This window comes from Xyrauchen texanus, chromosome 3 (assembly GCF_025860055.1).
Source record: "Xyrauchen texanus isolate HMW12.3.18 chromosome 3, RBS_HiC_50CHRs, whole genome shotgun sequence".
NCBI lineage: Eukaryota > Metazoa > Chordata > Actinopteri > Cypriniformes > Catostomidae > Xyrauchen > Xyrauchen texanus.
In genome coordinates, this window is record NC_068278.1 from 6,260,514 (window position 1) to 6,281,202 (window position 20,689).

A 20,689-nucleotide genomic window follows, 5' to 3' on the forward strand; every position below is an offset into this window, starting at 1 on the left:
CTCAAAGCTGTATCACTTTGATTGCTATCTCACTTTATCTTTTTGAGCTCGCTGATTCACTCTTTTGCCTTCGCTATCAGCACTGCAACTAGATCTCTGTGATTCTTTCCTTTTCCCTTTCATACAAACTAACTGCCATCCAACATCATTCAGAGTTCACTCCACACCTTCTTCCATCTCATCCATATTCTGCTCACTTCCCGAATCATCGTCACTTCCAATCATCTCTTCTCCAGTTACAGCTCTGTTTTGCCAACAGTGCCTGGTGCGAATACAAAAGGCTGTACTAAACTTTCCTGGGCATGGGTCGGTCCACGTACTGAATGAAAGCATGTCCTTGAATGAGTGGGGCTCACATTATGATATGACCTATTTTAGGGGTTGCCCAGATTAGTCAAGACTAGTAGATTTACTATTGATTTATTATCGAATGTCAAATTCAGAAATCACTTAGGTGGCAATAATATCAAATAATAAGTAAATAAATAAAATAAAAACAAGTGGGGCAATGCCAATGTTGACAAAGTGCCATTAACTGATTACGCTTAATCTGATTATGCATCGTGCCACTACTTTTAAAGTTTGCTGCCTTATCTAAGCACATTGGCCAAATACACACAATACAGTTTTTGGAGTGACAATCGCATTTAAATGTGTGAGTGAATCCCCTAGATTTTCATATGTGTACAGAATAGGACTGTCTTCTGCAATTGCGATGTTTGACAATTGATAACCATACAGTAGCTACGCTTCAGCCTGTGAACAAGAAACTGAAATGCCATCATCTTAACCCATTCTATATTTGCTATTTTTGAACAAAGAGATTATACACCAGAGATTTCTTAGCCTATCATGCGAAAATGTTCAGTTTGCTGCCGTCAACAGAATTGCAGTGTTTTGTCCATGTGCATGTGTATATGTAACATATAGGTTAAAAAGCTTGCAATACCATCTCACAACCACTCTTTTTATGGAAAATAAATGAGCTAATCCATAGTAGATGTTGCTAAACTAATCTCTGCAGAACAAAATGAACTAGCTATGATGTAATAACTCTCCCCTCTCTCTTTCTGTATATGTAACACACCATATAAGAGTTTAATAGCACTCTTGCGATTCGGATTGAGTAATTTAGAGGAAAACCCGACAACAATCCAATCTTTTCTAAAGAAATGTGAAATAAACATGAGAATCTAAAATTGTCGCTAATTGCACACATATTTGGACTTCAGCTTCTAATGAATGTTGTTTACTGAAGCCTCGCAATAACAAAAAGACTAGAGCTTTCTCACTTTAATGGACTATTTTATGTAAATATTTATGTCCATAACTCTCATTTTGATGTGTACTCCTGATATAAATTAAGGAATTATTCTCAATGTGGCATTTCTATCATTAAACAGTGGTGATGTATCAAAGCTGGAGATTACACCTTTCTAATGATGTATGGTTTGTCGTGATTAATACAGTCATGCTTCTTCTTCTCATCCCCCTCTTTCTTTTTCCCTCGTCTGACTCCCAGATTATGCGTTACATTAAAAGTCAGATGTTGGATATTCATACTTTATATTAATGTTGGAACTTTGACTCATTGATAGATATTAAATAAAAGTGAATGTTTATCACTAACTGTGCAACATTTTCCTGCGTGCCGACATGTTAGTTTGAGGTCACGCACCTGGATTTCCGCACGAGTTTCCAAGTTGGAAATGCGACCTCAAGCGGCGTTGCAATTTTCCTAGTAGGAAGTTGGAAATTCTGACTTTCCAAGTTAAATAAATTGAAGCAAAAGAAAATTATTTGGAAAAAGGACAAATAAAACCAAAGAGGCAAACAGATTTAGAAAAACAATTGGCTAAGGCTTTTACTAAATGCAATTTAAAATCTTTCAATTTCAAAATGTATATTATTATATTTAACTACAGTTTAAAGGGCACCTATTGTGTCTGTTTTCACAAGATGTAATTTAAACCTTTGGTGTCCCCAGAATGTGTCTGTGAAGTTTCAGCTCAAAATACCCTACAGATAATTTATTATACCATTTGAAAATGCCAATTTTTGGGTGCGAATAAAACTAGCTGTTTATGTGTGTCTTTAAATGCAAATGAGCTGGTGCTCCCCGCTGTATCCAGAATAGGGCAGTGTTTTGACCAGTGTTGCCAACTTAGCAATTTTGTTGCTAGATTTAGCAACTTTTCAGACTACCCTAGCAACTTTTTTTTCAAAAAGCAACTAGCAACAAATTTAGCAATTTTTTAAAAAGATTTGGCAACATTTAGCAACTTTTGGAAAGTGACTCTAATCCAAACAACACACGGCAAGGGCGTGGTGAGCTGGTACCTGCTTACGTCAGGGCAAGGGCACCACAACTTCCAATAGGAAAATTAAACTGCAGTAGCCACCGTTCAACCTGAACACGGCAGCACTCATACGTTTTTACACCATATATTGTAGAATTAAAACACTTTATACCCAAATGTCAAAACATTTATGTCAACAAAATTACTTGAATAAATGAACAGCATTAATAAATCCCCAGTCTTACAGATCATTAACTAAAAAAGTTGTTTTAGGTTAGTTACCCTTTAAGATCGCTGTGGAAATGTGAAAACAGGAAGACAAAAGACAACGAGCGCAGGGGCGGGGCTACATAAGGTCTATATAGCCAGGACACAGAGGCTGCGCAGGCAGGCAGCTTGCACAAATTTATGACATCAAAAAACATTGTGCTACAGCAAAGCATATAAATCAAAACCATATAACCCCGCAAAGCAGTCTACATTACCGCAGCTAGTTAAGAAAGTGGATAACTCCAAAAGTGCAGAAGCTGCTATGGCAATGTTCATTGCAGAAAACTGTTCACTGCTAGCATGCGACCATTTGTCGCATGCTATGGTATTGGCTTGCAAAGCTGCCTTTTCAGGCACAGAAATGTACAAACTTCCAAATGTACCGCACCAAGTGCACAGAAATGATTAAGGGAGTATTGGCTCCTTATTTTCTGAAAAGGATAACATCAGATGTGGGGGATGAGAGGTTCAGTCTCCTTTTGGATGAGTCCACTGATGTCAGTGTCTCAAAATACCTGGGTGTGGTGATTCGGTATTTTAGTGTTAAAAAAAGAACAATTGTGTCCACATTTCTTGGGCTGGTTGAATTGGAGGCGGGCGATGCCAGATCAATAGCAAAGGCAATAGTTGAGTTTCTTGAAAAGTGTAGCCTTAAAAAGGAAAATATTCAGGGTACTGGCACTGATAATGCGTCTGTGATGACTGGGGTGCACAATGGCATACACAAGATTTTAAAGGAAGAATGTGCTTTGCCCAATTTGGTACTCATCCGCTGTGTGTGCCATTCTTTACAATTGGCTGTCAGTGCAGCATCCAAAGAAACCATCCCTAGATGTGCTGAATACTTAATCAGGGAAACCTACAACTGGTTTTCTATTTCCCCAGAACGGCGAGAGGCATACAAAGCAGTGTATGCCACCATTAACTGAAAAAGTGTTGTTTGAATTACTTTTACAAATTCTGTGTGTGTGTATTTCAAATAATATCTACGTATTACATAATGGCGTAGTTTTGCGTTGGGATTACGTAATGAGGTCATAGCACAATGACATCACAACGTCATTTAGCAACTTTTAGCAACAAATCGACCTGCCTTTAGCAACTTCCGCTGAAAATTAGTTGGCAACACTGGTTTTGACATCTCTGCTTCAGATAACTAGACATCATAAGCAGTATTACTGACAGCGAAAATAGTGGTGTTCAGGCCTATATGTTTGAAATGGAATCAGACATGGATGAGAGAGAAACTCCATCAGAAGTAACAATTTTGAGAATGAACCAGGAAGATTCTGAATGGTTATTTGATCAATTTATTTATTTGTTGTAGAGTTATTTCAGCAGTTTTGCAATGATGGATGAGCAACACACACACACAAATACTGTTACAATGTATGCTATGCGCTATAACGAAACAACACACACAAAAAAATATGTCCGTCGGCAGTGTCCATCAGCAGTTGTGGGCTGGGGCTGTACAAAGTGATGTCACTTTGTACAGACTCTGCGAATGGCTTGTTCTGAGACAGTGCTTATGATCAATGGGGATTTAAAAAAAGGACTGGGTGGATTTTTATCATTATATCTTTTTATTTTAGTTGTGTACACACACACTGCCAACACACATTTATGTTCAAACACCATGTAAAAGTGAATTTAAAACATGAATTAAACGAACAGTTTTAAATGTCTATTAATTTGTCAATTAAAAATGTGTTTGATTTAAAAAAATATATTGATTTATATTTTCATGTTTGAGTTAATAAACTGAATACCGATTTCGTCATTTCATTTTTAGTGGTAGGTCTACTCATGACCTCCATATGGACTTAGATCGAAACAGGAACGCATCTGGTCCTGTCTCCGGGGCTGTGTCTAGAAGGTAACCCCGGCAGCCTATGTCTCGCGAGAGTCTGTTCGCTGTTACTATGGTTAGGTTTAGGCTTAGATTTAGTGTTTGGGCTAAGTTTAGGGTTAGGTTTAGGGGCAGATGTAGGTGTATGGTTTCTGTAGGACTCTAAATAAACATAAATAACACTGCGTTTGAACAATCAATGTGGCTCTCGCGAGACATTATGTAACTGGGGAGTTACCTTCCAGACACTACCTGTCTCCGGCTGTTCTGGCCTTGTGCTTCAGAGCAGTAGATGGCAGTGTTGGAGTATGACTTGATTCGTTCTGCCAGCGCATTATAGAAGAAGAAATCCGACCGTCCCTTCGGTGTTTATAAAAGGCGAGTTTCAGCGACGGAAATTTAGGTAATTATTAAAACTGTTTGTTTTTATGTGTGCATTTTTGCCTTATGTTTAACAACCGAAAACGAATGTTCCTGCTCAGTTTAAGCGTTACAGATGTAAAGTGGTGAAATCATAAATAGTGCGAAAGTTAAGCAAGCCATCTCGCGAAGTTCCCGGTAGTTATTTATCAGCGTGCGACATTTCTTGCTCGTGTCCAATGAGCTGCGCGTGTCCCTTTCACGACAATTATGATTATCTTGTAAAGAATGAAAATGCTGCCATGACCTTTGTGAAGATGCCATTTGACAAACATCGTAGCTAAGGCTAGCTATGGGGCTAAATGTAGTCAGGAGGTTGGTTATGGCCAAATTTGAATTGTTTGTTGGTGTAAAACATTGAAATGATAGATATTTTATAGGTGAGGTTTGGTGAATTAGCAAATTTTCACACAAATCGAGCTAAATTCCAGTGATATGGAAATATACAGGGATTCCTGTTTGTTGTCCCAGAGTTTTGGATAGCAATGTTGTTTAATCAGAGTCAGTTAATGAAAGGACTACAGCGTGTTATGACGTGTACTGAACTTATAAATCAGCCTAACTGTATTGCAAGCTTTTAGAAGTGCGTACGCAATCAAGCTTGCAGAGGTACTGAATTGTGCTATCTGCAAGCTCCCAAACTTGTGTTCATAATATTTGACATTAAAGGGATAGTTCTATCCAAAAATGTAAAATCTTATCATTTACTCACCCTAATGCCATCCCAGATGTGTATGACCTTTTTTCTTCTACAAACAAAGATTTTTAGAAGAATATCTCAGCTCTGTCGGTCCATACAATGCAAATGAATGGTGACCAAAACTTTCAATCTTCAAAAATCACAAAATGCAGCATGAAAGTTGTACATATGACTCCAGTGGTTAAATTCATAACTCAAGAAGCGATATAAAAGGTGTGGTTGAGAAACAGATCAATTTTTAAGTCCTTGTTCACTATAAATCTCCACCTTTGACCTGCCCCAACCAGTAGGTTGTGATATGAAGAATGCAAATAGCCAAAAAACAAAAGAAGAATGTGGACATGAAAGTGGATTTTTATGGTAAACTAAAAATGACTCAAATTTTGATCTGTTTCTCACCCACATCTATCTTATTGCTTCAGAAGATGTGTATTTCACCACTGGAGTCTTATGGATTACTTATGTTTTCTGACTTTGATTTTTGATGTTTCAAAGTTTTGGTCACCATTCACTTGCATTGTGTGGACCTACAGAACTGAGACGGACGTCTTGCCATTTCAGCGTTGTTTGCTCTGTCCCTTCAAAAAATTAGAATAAAAATTCAGTTGCTTCCCTAATTAATCTGTATTGGTCTCTCTTGTCTTTTGTGTGTCTGAACAGTGTTAAAACTAAGACGATCACATCACTTCCTTTTCTACCTGTTAAAGGCTGGCTATGGACACAAGTGAAGCTGAAACTGTCAGTACACCGAGCCTGTATGCCACACTCGGCCTGTCACCAGAGGATATGGATGCTCTTGCTCAGATTCCAGAGAGTGAGATCAGTGTAGAGACACTCCCTTATTTCATTATGCAACTCAAGGCAAAACGCACCCACAATACATCAGCCACTTCAGATACTGACAACAGAGACAAATCTACACAGGACAAGCCCGATACACCCGAGAAGTCCACCACTGAGAAACGCAGAAGCCCGCAGTTATCCAGTTCAACACGGCGCTCTGGCAGCCATGACCGTGAGCAACATGTGAAAGGGGAGAGTCATCGGAGGGTTGATCGGTCCACAGGAGGAAGAAGGGACTCGAGATACAGAAAGTCATCCCGGGAAAGTGGAGATGATGTAGCTGTGGAGGTGGAGCTGGCCGACAACCCCACGGTTTTTCCACACGAATGCTTTCTCTGCAAGTGTGTGGTGAATTCTTTGAAGGTAGTGAGCTAGGTTTGACCTAAGAATCATTTTGGGAGAATAATATACCATATATGTAGTTCTTCAAAAACTATCAAACCAAATTCAGCATAAAAAACGATAAGACTAAAATCAAAATAAAGCAACAAAAGAAAAAAACAGCAACAGAAATTTAAATTAGCTGCATTCAAATTGAATTCCACTGATGTGCAGTCATAGGTTTTTATGAGCTTTAAACAATACTTATCTAATCAGAGTTTAGAGTCTTTCCTATCCATTTTATAATGTTAGTTGAGTCTTCCATTTTTAAGTCTTAATTATTTTTCATGACAAATGAATGTCCATCTTTTGGTTTTCATCCATCAAGTTCCAAATAAAAAGAGTAAATAAATTGGATGAAGTACCTGTCATTAGTAAAATATTTAATTCACTGGAATATCCATAAGCATTTCTTAGTTTCATTTTCAGCAAAAATATCTGTTCCTTGATGTATACCATTACTGTGATTACTCGTACATTCAATGTAACATTTGGGTCACACGTAGCACATAGAATTAAAAAGCAAATACAAGCTAAACGCTAAATACACCCATTCTTGCTTTTGAATATCTTGTTTAGCCTTTCTATTTTCCATTGTCAACCAAAACTTAATAGGCCTTTTAGATAAACACATGATCATTTTGCCATTTTCATTTTTGACAATTCATCTGAGCCTGTCACTGTTACTTGTTGTGTTCTGTATTTTTGTCTTGTTAGACATGGAAAGAACATTTTTTAGGTGCCCGCCACCAATCACATGAATCACGCATTTCCCACAGAAGTTCTCGCTCTTCTCTGCCTCCTAAGAGACCCTACAGCTCTGAACCTGTCACAGGTACGAAACTTTCCTTTCATACAAATGATTAAAAGAATTGCCCATTGCATCTATAATGAATAATGTAACTACCCTAAATATAATGAATATTTTGTTTAATATATGTCAAGGTCACATAAAAAAGATATATTTTATGAAATTGTATGGCTTTTTTGTCAATGTCTGTTATCTTTGAGGCCATCTATTTTCTATTGTACTCATAAAAGTTTATATATTTTTGCACATTTATGTGTTAAAAATGGACAGTCTTTCTTTTCAGAAAAACAGACCAAAATATTGATCACTCATGTTGTTAGCTGATGCACATACACATATTTTGTCCAATAAAATGATCTCAACAATGACAATGTCCCCTCCCCCATTGATTCTAAATATCACCTGCCAATATCACTAGCTAGCAATAACATATAGCAAATTATGGTTTGCGTATGGTTGATGTAAACTAAAGTCTAGATGGGACAGTGCTTCGATGTCTCTACTGCCAACTTATTGATTCAAAAGGAATTAAACACAGGGAAGTATCCCATGCTGTTTTATTAATGGGGTCTTAAAATTTCCAAGAAGGATCTGTAACTCAATTCATGAGTGTTTTATAAGATACTGTATTATTGTCCTCCAGTATTTCCCAACCTGTTTTGCCATTAGTACCCCCAAAGCACCATCAGAAAGGCTTAAGTATACCTTCATCGCCTCAAAGACTAAATATTTAACATTATCATTAATATTGATTGTTATTGATCAATCATTATTGGTTTAATCTATTGACATCCCTTTATCAAAACACATTAAATTCAGCGCAGATTAAGTTGGGTATATTTTAGTTAAGTATATTTTCTTACATATAAAATAAATGATCTTTCAGCTAATGGTGTTAATTATACAGAGTACCTTCTAAATATACATTTTTTAATTTAGTTATTAGTAGTTTTCCATCATTTGGTTAACATTTTAGCTTTTTAAAAATGTACAAATTTCATGTATTCTGCACTGTAAAATGTTTTTGTAAGGTAACCTAAAAAAAGTGCTTTTATGTGGTAACATTTACATTAACTGGATTTATTCCATTTAGAAATGGTTGTTAATCTGACATTTTATACCTGAAATATTAGGATACACTGAAAAAAGGCATCTTTATGGGTTAGATGATCCAGAAATGTATCTTTGAGGTAATAACTCAAGGGTAGGGTTTCACCAGCTGTGCGTAAAGTCTCACTTATGTTGTGACGTAAAGTTCACACTACGTGCTTAGTAACTACTTGTTAGTTTGTAACTAAGTCAGTGCTTAACTTGGTTGCAACCCCTGTCCTTAAGGCTTAACTAGTAGGTTGTAAGCTCTCCGTAACGTAATGCGTTGTCACATAATTTGACATTTACCTGTATTGATCCAATAAGCAGCCTTGAAATTTGTACACAGAAGTGTTAAAAAGCCGTTAGTTTCAGTTTAATCTTGTTGCGGTTGATGTTCTTACCTTATTTTCTCATGTAACTGTCAGCTGTAATAAATGATATCCCCATTGAAATACGATACGTAATAAAACAAGATTTAATTAATAATATTTAGCCCATGTAAATAACAATATTCAATAACAGCATCCAAAATATAAAAAGGCAATAAATACTAATACAACAGGCTGGAAATATAGACATTTATTCATAGTGAAATTGCTTATATTATATTGCATACATATGTGTAATAAATGTTTTATTGTTTACATGCATAATTTGTATGATTTAAAAGTTTTTACATTGATATGTAGAAAACAAGCTAAAATGGTTCCGTCTCTTTAAAGCCCTTTCAATGTATATACTTCAGTTTTGATTCGAACACTTAAGGTCCGGGTGTACTTTGTTTTTGCGAGTTTCGGATCGCCTCGTGCCGGTCGACCGCTTTGCCTTTGTGAGTATACATTTCTGACTGTATACTTTGGCCTTTAGAGTCTGCATATAGTTAAACACCAGCTTTTCAAAGCACACTTCAATTGACTGTGCACGCATATACAGGTTGTTAGCGCATGCACGTAGCGCTACGACTGCTATGAGATAATGGACTATTTCTCTTCAGGATTTTAGACCCATTAAAATGGGATTGTTCAAATGAAGTTTAAGATTATTTGGAAAATCCATATACCCATCCCTAATCCTTATTATTTTTATTTTAAGCCATACATTACATACATACAAACACAGCAAAATTAAATTAGATTTGCATACCTCTGGTTGGATATCACTGTAGTACATAACAAAATAGCACTTAGTTGATGATAAATGGAAATCTTTTTTTTTATTAAGGTAAACCGTCCATGTCAACCACGTCAGAATTCCTACACCCTCCTAAGGTAATTCATGCTCCTAAATTTTTATATAAATTGTTGTGCTGCTGTTTTATTCAGTTTATTTCTATCGTGTATGCAGTTAAAAGTTTTTGCTTCTTTTTTTTTTCATGTGGTTGCATTACCCTAAGTTCAATACGAGAGTGGTAGTTGCCAAGTTTCCTAGGGGCACTGTGACCGTGGAGGAACTTTTAGGGCTTGGCAAGCCATTCGGCACAATTGTGAAAAACCTAGTGTTGCCTGCAAAGGTAAGATTTCTAGAGATTCTAGATTTATACAGAATGATGAACCATTTCTTGACACTGTTCATGCAACATTGTTTTGCACACTTTTTCTTCGTGATGTTATTGTGTTAAAGCATTAAACATGTTTTCCTTAATATTGTAACCTTTCATCTTGTCTTTACCCTAAACTAGAGGTACAACAGTTTGAGATTTGATATGTTCTCTGATTTTTATACAGAGAATTTATAATAGTCACAAAACATTCACAGTATTATATTATCAAGGTATCACGTATTAAGGAGTATTGCTAATATTTTTATTATTCAAATAATAAAATAATTATAATTTTGACTAAATGGACAAAGTGTGTACTTAAAAACTATGCTGTCATTCTTCACATAATCAAAAATGATTCATATGTAGTTTGTTTTTTCTTGGCAGTACTTTCCATTCTCTTTCACTGTTCCATTTTATGTATGCTTAAAGCACTGTTTTAACCCTGTTTCTTTTTTCTTTTTTTAAAAGGAACATGCAAATAAAACATTATTAATAGCAGAGCACGCTTTGCATACTTAATGTTACTCTTCTCTTAAGCAAATAAATGTATGAGCAAACAGTTGGCCTGTTGTAACTTTACATATAAGCACCTACAGTACTTATAAAGCTGCGCTCTCTGACATGCCATTCATGTGTCTAAAGCTGAGGAAGTCGCATGGTAGAGATTTATTTTTACACTTCAAGTTCATGATGCTTTGTAATTAAAAAACAATTTTAATTTCATAGGCTTTTTTTTCCTGCACTCCAATATATTCCTTGGTATAAAAATAGACTTGGCCATGGACAATCAGATTTAAACAGTTTGGTTTAATTGCACATAAAGACTACTTTTTCTTTCTTCAGTGGTACCTTGTGGTAATATGGGGCGGCTGTGGCTCAGGTGGTAGAGCGGGTCGGCTGCCAATCGCAGGATTGGTGGTTCGATTCCTGGCCCACAGGACTCCACATGCCGAAGTGTCCTTGGGCAAGACACTGATCCCCAAGTTGCTCCCAATGGCAGTGAAGTGAAAAAAATGGGTTCCAATGAAATGCACAACAAAACTTCCTGCAAGTGTAGTGTTTGTCTTTATACCATTTACGGAAAAAATACGGTGAGGAGTACAACTAGGGCTGCAACCATGACAACTGCACAACGTTGTGGTAGAGTGCTACCAGCAGTGTAGTGCATGTCATGCCTTAGTGTGTTGTGGATTCTTTATCCTTTTAAATACTTATTATTTTTCCATTGTTTTAGACTGTTTAGGCTTTTGCATTAAGAAAAGTGCATTGTTACAGCACCATATATCATATACGTCTGTAAATATGACACTAAATCTGTATATTTTGCAAAACAAAATGCTTTAAAATGCTGAAAATTAACATCAGTGTTTTTATGCGAACAGATGTATAATAATTTATTTTGAAATCTGCTATAAAAAGTATGCTGTTTGAATAAAACAATTGTCCTCATTATAAGATTTGGTGTCATGGCAACATATGTAAATTTTACATAGTGCCCCCTTAACTAATATTTAATTAGCAGAAATTTAATAGGGTCCACAGTTGATTGGCAAAAAAAATAAAAAAATCATATATCAACTAATACAATACTTCCGGTGAAAACATCTCAGTTACAAGATGGGAACAAGACGCTGTGTCAGTAGCTGATGCTATGGGAACTCCTCCCAGAAGTGAAAATGGCCTCTAGGTGATTTAGTGAAAAACATTGAAACAGCCACCCCCTTTGTATTGATAACTAGAAAGGATGATGGGGGGCATAACAGTGTTATGATAAATACAACAATGCCAATAGCCATTTCTGATAGTGAAGCATTGGAAGAAAAAACATCCTTTGCATTGCAATGTGAAAAGCCGAGTTCAAATGACCTGCACATAAACAATGTTATTAACCAACAGGGTAGAGAGACATTGATACATCAACCCTCCTTCACAGTAAAAACCTGGAAAGAGAGGGAGGACACATCCAAATTATAGAACCATGTGAAGATTTTAGGGGAATGCCAGGCAGATGCCCTCAAGGGACACTCCATTAGCCTAAGCTCAGGAGGGACCATGCTCCTGGTGGAATGTGCTTGTTGGGTGCTTCGTTCAGGAGCGGGTTTGGTTATTAGCAATTTGGTTATCAGCAATTATGAATAATTAGCTTTTTATTCCTTTAAATCAGCAATCCTCAAAAAAGATAAACCTCAATTATCAAATTCAATAGAATTTTAAATATTATATAATTATTAAAATCAAAAGAAAATTGATTAGAATTAACATTAGCTTATTGATCTTTCAAATCAACAATCATCAAAGATAATTATCAATTGTCAAAATCAATAGAATATTAATAAGGATTAATATCAGCCAAGGCATCACCCTGGAATCAGGGACTAATAACCAGACAGTGTTGCAGTCTCACTAGAGAATTATTCTCTTAGGAATGTCGACGTCCGGAGAACATCGACATTCAAAAATAAAACAATGAAGGCTTGAATCCGAGCACTGACATCCATTGCCAGGCCTTGACACAGGTGCATGCAGAACAATACCAAAACACTTCTCTTTAAAGTATAATAAAATTGATTGATGCAGTAATATCAATTAATAATCAATACATTGCAGTCGGTAAACATCCAACTTCCAACTACAAACTAAACAGTAACATGATTAAATATGGTAACATATAGGCCTATAATACATGAGAGGAAGGTGTGTGTAAGTAGAGAAGGAGGGCACAAAATGGCGGACGTGGCTCTCGTGGAGAGTACTTCACGCGAATGGAGAGACTGGTTAATAGCGTCTGCCCGTTTAAAGTGTGTCTCCGCTGGTACGATAAATTGGGGACAACGCAGCTCTATTACCAAGTTATCTGCTCACCAAATGTGTGTGCGGGCATGTTTGTGAGGGGTCGCGTGTGTGTGCGTACGTAGTACGAGAGAGAGAGAACAGAGTGACATCACCGAAGCCTGTTTTAGCGATTATGGGAGAGAAGGCAACCGTTAGTTTATCACTCAGAAGCGGTGAATGGCTCGTAATTCATCTGCTGTAGTAGTTGTTTCTTTAATGGATAAACTCAGTGTGCCGGTCTCACCTGCGATGGCGGAGCTGCACAAACAGTCCAACATGGTTGGTCGACAACACAGCAAATCTCATTCATGGTAACAGTGAGTTACTGTAATACCTTGAGTATTATTAGCAACAATGAGCAGACTTGGCAGTCTGTAAACTTTACAAGCAATAGCCTTGATACACAAGAATAACACACTATAATGATCTATCTCTGCCCAGACATAAACCTCTTGAGTCGTGTGAGGACTCTTCGGTTGAAGAGGGAATAGAAATCTTTTCTCTTCACTTCTGCTGGCAAATGAGTGAGACGCGGATTGCTCAGCGGTCTCCGTGGGATCCGTTAGCATGCTCGGTGGAACATGGAGAAATCTCGGCTTGTCCAGCGAGGTGAGATAGTATGGCCAAAGTTCATGTACGTACATTACTTCTTGGGCAATGAGTCTACATGGGAGCAGTAGGACTACAACTAGATGAGGCACATACTGTCGCTGGAAGCAACACCCAGAAAGACCTCACGACTTTGAGGCCCAAATGCTGCAAGTGCATAAGCAACAGTTCCTTTGATTGCACTTGAAGCAGACGGTGATCGAGGTAGTGAAACAAACGGATGCTGCTCAACCTCAGCAGAGCAAGCACAATGTCAACACATTTGGCAAATGTGCAAGGAGATAGGGACATGCTGAAGGATAGGACTTTGAACCATCTTGATGGGAGACATCCTTAGTGTCTGGTTCAAGTGCCTCAATTCCAGTATAGGATGAAGTCCACTGTCATTTCTGGCCAGAAAATAGCTGCTGTAGAAGCCTTGCTGTGTCACAAGCACAGTGCGATTCACAGAAATCGAAGCACTGACTGAATTGATCTGCCGAAGGGTAGGACTTTGAACTGGAATGTCCTCCTTTCGATGGCGTATCTCAAGAATGGCCTGTGGCGAGGTGCTATTTGTAAATTAAAGTATGCATCTTTCAGGGCAACACAAACCAGTTTAATGGACAGACATTAGACAAGATGTTCTCTGAGTAACCATCTTGAATGGAGACATCCTGAGTGTCTGGTTCAAGTGCCACCATTCTTTTGGCAACCTGAAAATAGCATCTGTAGAAGCCTTTTGTGGATCACAAGCAGGCACACACTCTCTATCGCATCTTTGGTGAGGAGCCACTGTACCTCTGAGCATAATACCGACGCATCACGCGACCGTCACGTGGATGACAGGATGTGTTAAAGTGAGGCGGCTGCCTTGCAAACTGAATCACATAGACGTCCCCATAGACCTGCCAATAGCTTTGGCAGTGATTTTGGTAGCCTGGAGCTTGATCCGCATTGTCCCTTAGTCATTAGTAGATCTGCTTGATAGGCTTGCAAGACCCCCAAGGTGTGCAAGGCCAAACCAGCTTGGCGCGCTGCAGCAGAAGTCTTAACCCACTAATGAGTATGTGAGCCTACTAGGGCTGGGCGATATGTAAAAATAATTTTATCAATAATTGCCTTAAAAAATTGCCAAAGGTCTCTGATTTTTTTTTTGCATGATTTTGGTTTAAAAATTTTATTAATTTATTGAATCGCAAAAAAACAAAAACAAAAGACACTTCTAAATTCAAATGGCACTTTAAACTAAACGAAAAAAGCAATAAAATAACAAAGTGATAAAAAAAAATCGTGATTTAACCACCTCCCCAAATCCAAACATGTACTGTCTCCAACTGAATCCATTTGCCATCATGCAAGCATCCGTCAACACAACAGATAGAAAATGATTAATAGCTTACAGATTAAGATTTAAAAACAATTATAAATGTAAAGACAATAATAATCAAAATAATTAAGCCTAATAAATTCCTTTAAAGGGAACAATGGAAAGAGAAGGCAAGAACCAGCTTGACAATATAAATAATAGTTTAATGAAGAAATAAACCAAAAGACACAAACATAAACACACAACGGTCAGCTGCCCGTAAACGTTCTCCCTCGCACCACCGTCCGCAGTCGGGCTTTATCGAGGCTTGATTAGCCTGATAAGGGACCGGGTATGTAAAATCACAACCCATTCTCTTTCACTGTTCCATTTTATGTATGCTTAAAGCACTGTTTTAACCCTGTTTCTTTTTTCTTTTTTAAAAGGAACATGCAAATAAAACATTATTAATAGCAGAGCACGCTTTGCATACTTAATGTTACTCTTCTCTTAAGCAAATAAATGTATGAGCAAACAGTTGGCCTGTTGTAACTTTACATATAAGCACCTACAGTACTTATAAAGCTACGCTCTCTGACATGCCATTCATGTGTCTAAAGCTGAGGAAGTCGCATGGTAGAGATTTATTTTTACACTTCAAGTTCATGATGCTTTGTAATTAAAAAACAATTTTAATTTCATAGGCTTTTTTCCTGCACTCCAATATATTCCTTGGTATAAAAATAGACTTGGCCATGGACAATCAGATTTAAACAGTTTGGTTTAATTGCACATAAAGACTACTTTTTCTTTCTTCAGTGGTACCTTGTGGTAATATGGGGCGGCTGTGGCTCAGGTGGTAGAGCTGGTCGGCTGCCAATCGCAGGATTGGTGGTTCGATTCCTGGCCCACAGGACTCCACATGCCGAAGTGTCCTTGGGCAAGACACTGATCCCCAAGTTGCTCCCAATGGCAGTGAAGTGAAAAAATGGGTTCCAATGAAATGCACAACAAAACTTCCTGCAAGTGTAGTGTTTGTCTTTATACCATTCTACGGAAAAAATACGGTGAGGAGTACAACTAGGGCTGCAACCATGACAACTGCACAACGTTGTGGTAGAGTGCTACCAGCAGTGTAGTGCATGTCATGCCTTAGTGTGTTGTGGATTCTTTATCCTTTTAAATACTTATTATTTTTCCATTGTTTTAGACTGTTTAGGCTTTTGCATTAAGAAAAGTGCATTGTTACAGCACCATATATCATATACGTCTGTAAATATGACACTAAATCTGTATATTTTGCAAAACAAAATGCTTTAAAATGCTGAAAATTAACATCAGTGTTTTTATGCTGAACAGATGTATAATAATTTATTTTGAAATCTGCTATAAAAAGTATGCTGTTTGAATAAAACAATTGTCCTCATTATAAGATTTGGTGTCATGGCAACATATGTAAATTTTACATAGTGCCCCTTAACTAATATTTAATTAGCAGAAATTTAATAGGGTCCACAGTTGATTGGCAAAAAAATAAAAAATCATATATCAACTAATACAATACTTCCGGTGAAAACATCTCAGTTACAAGATGGGAACAAGACGCTGTGTCAGTAGCTGATGCTATGGGAACTCCTCCCAGAAGTGAAAATGGCCTCTAGGTGATTTAGTGAAAAACATTGAAACAGCCACCCCCTTTGTATTGATAACTAGAAAGGATGATGGGGGCATAACAGTGTTATGATAAATACAACAATGCCAATAGCCATTTCTGATAGTGAAGCATTGGAAGAAAAAACATCCTTTGCATTGCAATGTGAAAAGCCGAAGTTCAAATGACCTGCACATAAACAATGTTATTAACCAACAGGGTAGAGAGACATTGATACATCAACCCTCCTTCACAGTAAAAACCTGGAAAGAGAGGGAGGACACATCCAAATTATAGAACCATGTGAAGATTTTAGGGGAATGCCAGGCAGATGCCCTCAAGGGACACTCCATTAGCCTAAGCTCAGGAGGGGACCATGCTCCTGGTGGAATGTGCTTGTTGGGTGCTTCGTTCAGGAGCGGGTTTGGTTATTAGCAATTTGGTTATCAGCAATTATGAATAATTAGCTTTTTATTCCTTTAAATCAGCAATCCTCAAAAAAAGATAAACCTCAATTATCAAATTCAATAGAATTTTAAATATTATATAATTATTAAAATCAAAAGAAAATTGATTAGAATTAACATTAGCTTATTGATCTTTCAAATCAACAATCATCAAAGATAATTATCAATTGTCAAAATCAATAGAATATTAATAAGGATTAATATCGCCAAGGCATCACCCTGGAATCAGGGACTAATAACCAGACAGTGTTGCAGTCTCACTAGAGAATTATTCTCTTAGGAATGTCGACGTCCGGAGAACATCGACATTCAAAAATAAAACAATGAAGGCTTGAATCCGAGCACTGACATCCATTGCCAGGCCTTGACACAGGTGCATGCAGAACAATACCAAAACACTTCTCTTTAAAGTATAATAAAATTGATTGATGCAGTAATATCAATTAATAATCAATACATTGCAGTCGGTAAACATCCAACTTCCAACTACAAACTAAACAGTAACATGATTAAATATGGTAACATATAGGCCTATAATACATGAGAGGAAGGTGTGTGTAAGTAGAGAAGGAGGGCACAAAATGGCGGACGTGGCTCTCGTGGAGAGTACTTCACGCGAATGGAGAGACTGGTTAATAGCGTCTGCCCGTTTAAAGTGTGTCTCCGCTGGTACGATAAATTGGGGACAACGCAGCTCTATTACCAAGTTATCTGCTCACCAAATGTGTGTGCGGGCATGTTTGTGAGGGGTCGGCGTGTGTGTGCGTACGTAGTACGAGAGAGAGAGAACAGAGTGACATCACCGAAGCCTGTTTTAGCGATTATGGGAGAGAAGGCAACCGTTAGTTTATCACTCAGAAGCGGTGAATGGCTCGTAATTCATCTGCTGTAGTAGTTGTTTCTTTAATGGATAAACTCAGTGTGCCGGTCTCACCTGCGATGGCGGAGCTGCACAAACAGTCCAACATGGTTGGTCGACAACACAGCAAATCTCATTCATGGTAACAGTGAGTTACTGTAATACCTTGAGTATTATTAGCAACAATGAGCAGACTTGGCAGTCTGTAAACTTTACAAGCAATAGCCTTGATACACAAGAATAACACACTATAATGATCTATCTCTGCCCAGACATAAACCTCTTGAGTGCGTGTGAGGACTCTTCGGTTGAAGAGGGAATAGAAATCTTTTCTCTTCACTTCTGCTGGCAAATGAGTGAGACGCGGATTGCTCAGCGGTCTCCGTGGGATCCGTTAGCATGCTCGGTGGAACATGGAGAAATCTCGGCTTGTCCAGCGAGGTGAGATAGTATGGCCAAAGTTCATGTACGTACATTACTTCTTGGGCAATGAGTCTACATGGGAGCAGTAGGACTACAACTAGATGAGGCACATACTGTCGCTGGAAGCAACACCCAGAAAGACCTCCACGACTTTGAGGCCCAAATGCTGCAAGTGCATAAGCAACAGTTCCTTTGATTGCACTTGAAGCAGACGGTGATCGAGGTAGTGAAACAAACGGATGCTGCTCAACCTCAGCAGAGCAAGCACAATGTCAACACATTTGGCAAATGTGCAAGGAGATAGGGACATGCTGAAGGATAGGACTTTGAACCATCTTGATGGGAGACATCCTTAGTGTCTGGTTCAAGTGCCTCAATTCCAGTATAGGATGAAGTCCACTGTCATTTCTGGCCAGAAAATAGCTGCTGTAGAAGCCTTGCTGTGTCACAAGCACAGTGCGATTCACAGAAATCGAAGCACTGACTGAATTGATCTGCCGAAGGGTAGGACTTTGAACTGGAATGTCCTCCTTTCGATGGCGTATCTCAAGAATGGCCTGTGGCGAGGTGCTATTTGTAAATTAAAGTATGCATCTTTCAGGGCAACACAAACCAGTTTAATGGACAGACATTAGACAAGATGTTCTCTGAGTAACCATCTTGAATGGAGACATCCTGAGTGTCTGGTTCAAGTGCCACCATTCTTTTTGGCAACCTGAAAATAGCATCTGTAGAAGCCTTTTTGTGGATCACAAGCAGGCACACACTCTCTATCGCATCTTTGGTGAGGAGCCACTGTACCTCTGAGCATAATACCGACGCATCACGCACCGTCACGTGGATGACAGGATGTGTTAAAGTGAGGCGGCTGCCTTGCAAACTGAATCACATAGACGTCCCCATAGACCTGCCAATAGCTTTGGCAGTGATTTTGGTAGCCTGGAGCGCTTGATCCGCATTGTCCCTTAGTCATTAGTAGATCTGCTTGATAGGCTTGCAAGACCCCCAAGGTGTGCAAGGCCAAACCAGCTTGGCGCGCTGCAGCAGAAGTCTTAACCCACTAATGAGTATGTGAGCCTACTAGGGCTGGGCGATATGTAAAAATAATTTTATCAATAATTGCCTTAAAAAATTGCCAAAGGTCTCTGATTTTTTTTTTGCATGATTTTGGTTTAAAAATTTTATTAATTTATTGAATCGCAAAAAAACAAAAACAAAAGACACTTCTAAATTCAAATGGCACTTTAAACTAAACGAAAAAAGCAATAAAATAACAAAGTGATAAAAAAAAATCGTATTTAACCACCTCCCCAAATCCAAACATGTACTGTCTCCAACGAATCCATTTGCCATCATGCAAGCATCCGTCAACACAACAGATAGAAAATGATTAATAGCTTACAGATTAAGATTTAAAAACAATTATAAATGTAAAGACAATAATAATCAAAATAATTAAGCCTAATAAATTCCTTTAAAGGGAACAATGGAAAGAGAAGGCAAGAACCAGCTTGACAATATAAATAATAGTTTAATGAAGAAATAAACCAAAAGACACAAACATAAACACACAACGGTCAGCTGCCCGTAAACGTTCTCCCTCGCACCACCGTCCGCAGTCGGGCTTTATCGAGGCTTGATTAGCCTGATAAGGGACCGGGTATGTAAAATCACAACCCGGGACAGGGGGATGGAAACAAAAATTATTAAAATGGGGTACTTCCTGTAACAGTGTAGAAAACCCCCCCCAAAAAAACACTGTAAAATTTAAAAGAGAGGGAAAAGGCCAACATTTACTCGCCGGTTCTCCGATACACCGTAGCTTGGTCCTCGGACACTTTTCCACCCTCTAGTGGATGACAGCCGTGCCTTCCCGGGCAGATCGGAGGCAGTCCTCCAGCCCCTGGCGGACGGAATGCCCCGCCGTGTTCTCGAGGAACAAAAGGGGCCTCCCCTGCCCCTGGCAGCGGTTCTCCCGCTCCAGGTGGTCAGCAGTGAGCCCCTCGCGGTCGGTGACCAATTTCTCCGCTTACAGGCGGCTGAGCTCCTCCGTCCCCCGGAAGACGGCCACGGCTGCTCCGTTGGGGTGGATGGTAGTGGCGAGAACTCCACTACGGCATGTCCCTCCTCCTTCCCGGGTCTTCGGCACCAGTGTAAAGGGAACAATGGAAAGGAGGCGGCTAGAACAGACTTGACAATATAAATAATAGTTTAATGAAGAAATAAACCAAAACAGACACGCAACCATCAGCTGCCCGTAAACGTTCTCTCTCGCGCTCTCTCTCGCACCACTGTCCACACTCTGCCTTTATCCCTCTCGGAGGCTTGATTAGCCTGATAAAGGACCG

The 20,689-nt window shown here is 38.5% G+C and overlaps 1 protein-coding gene across 2 annotated transcripts in view; it reads left to right on the plus strand.

Moving 5' to 3' along the window:
• Window positions 1-4,676: 4,676 nt before the first annotated feature.
• zgc:152816 (uncharacterized protein LOC777712 homolog) overlaps window positions 4,677-20,689 on the plus strand; it is a 44,366-nt gene continuing 28,353 nt past the window's right edge. Inside the window, exons 1-5 of one of the 2 annotated variants that reach the window (XM_052102057.1) lie at window positions 4,677-4,825; window positions 6,203-6,748; window positions 7,484-7,601; window positions 9,891-9,937; window positions 10,063-10,179. In XM_052102057.1, the coding sequence (XP_051958017.1) occupies window positions 6,257-6,748; window positions 7,484-7,601; window positions 9,891-9,937; window positions 10,063-10,179 (774 nt within the window). In that variant the 5' untranslated portion in view covers window positions 4,677-4,825; window positions 6,203-6,256. The remainder of the gene's footprint in view (window positions 4,826-6,202; window positions 6,749-7,483; window positions 7,602-9,890; window positions 9,938-10,062; window positions 10,180-20,689) is intronic. The other variant, XM_052102065.1, reaches the window with a different exon arrangement.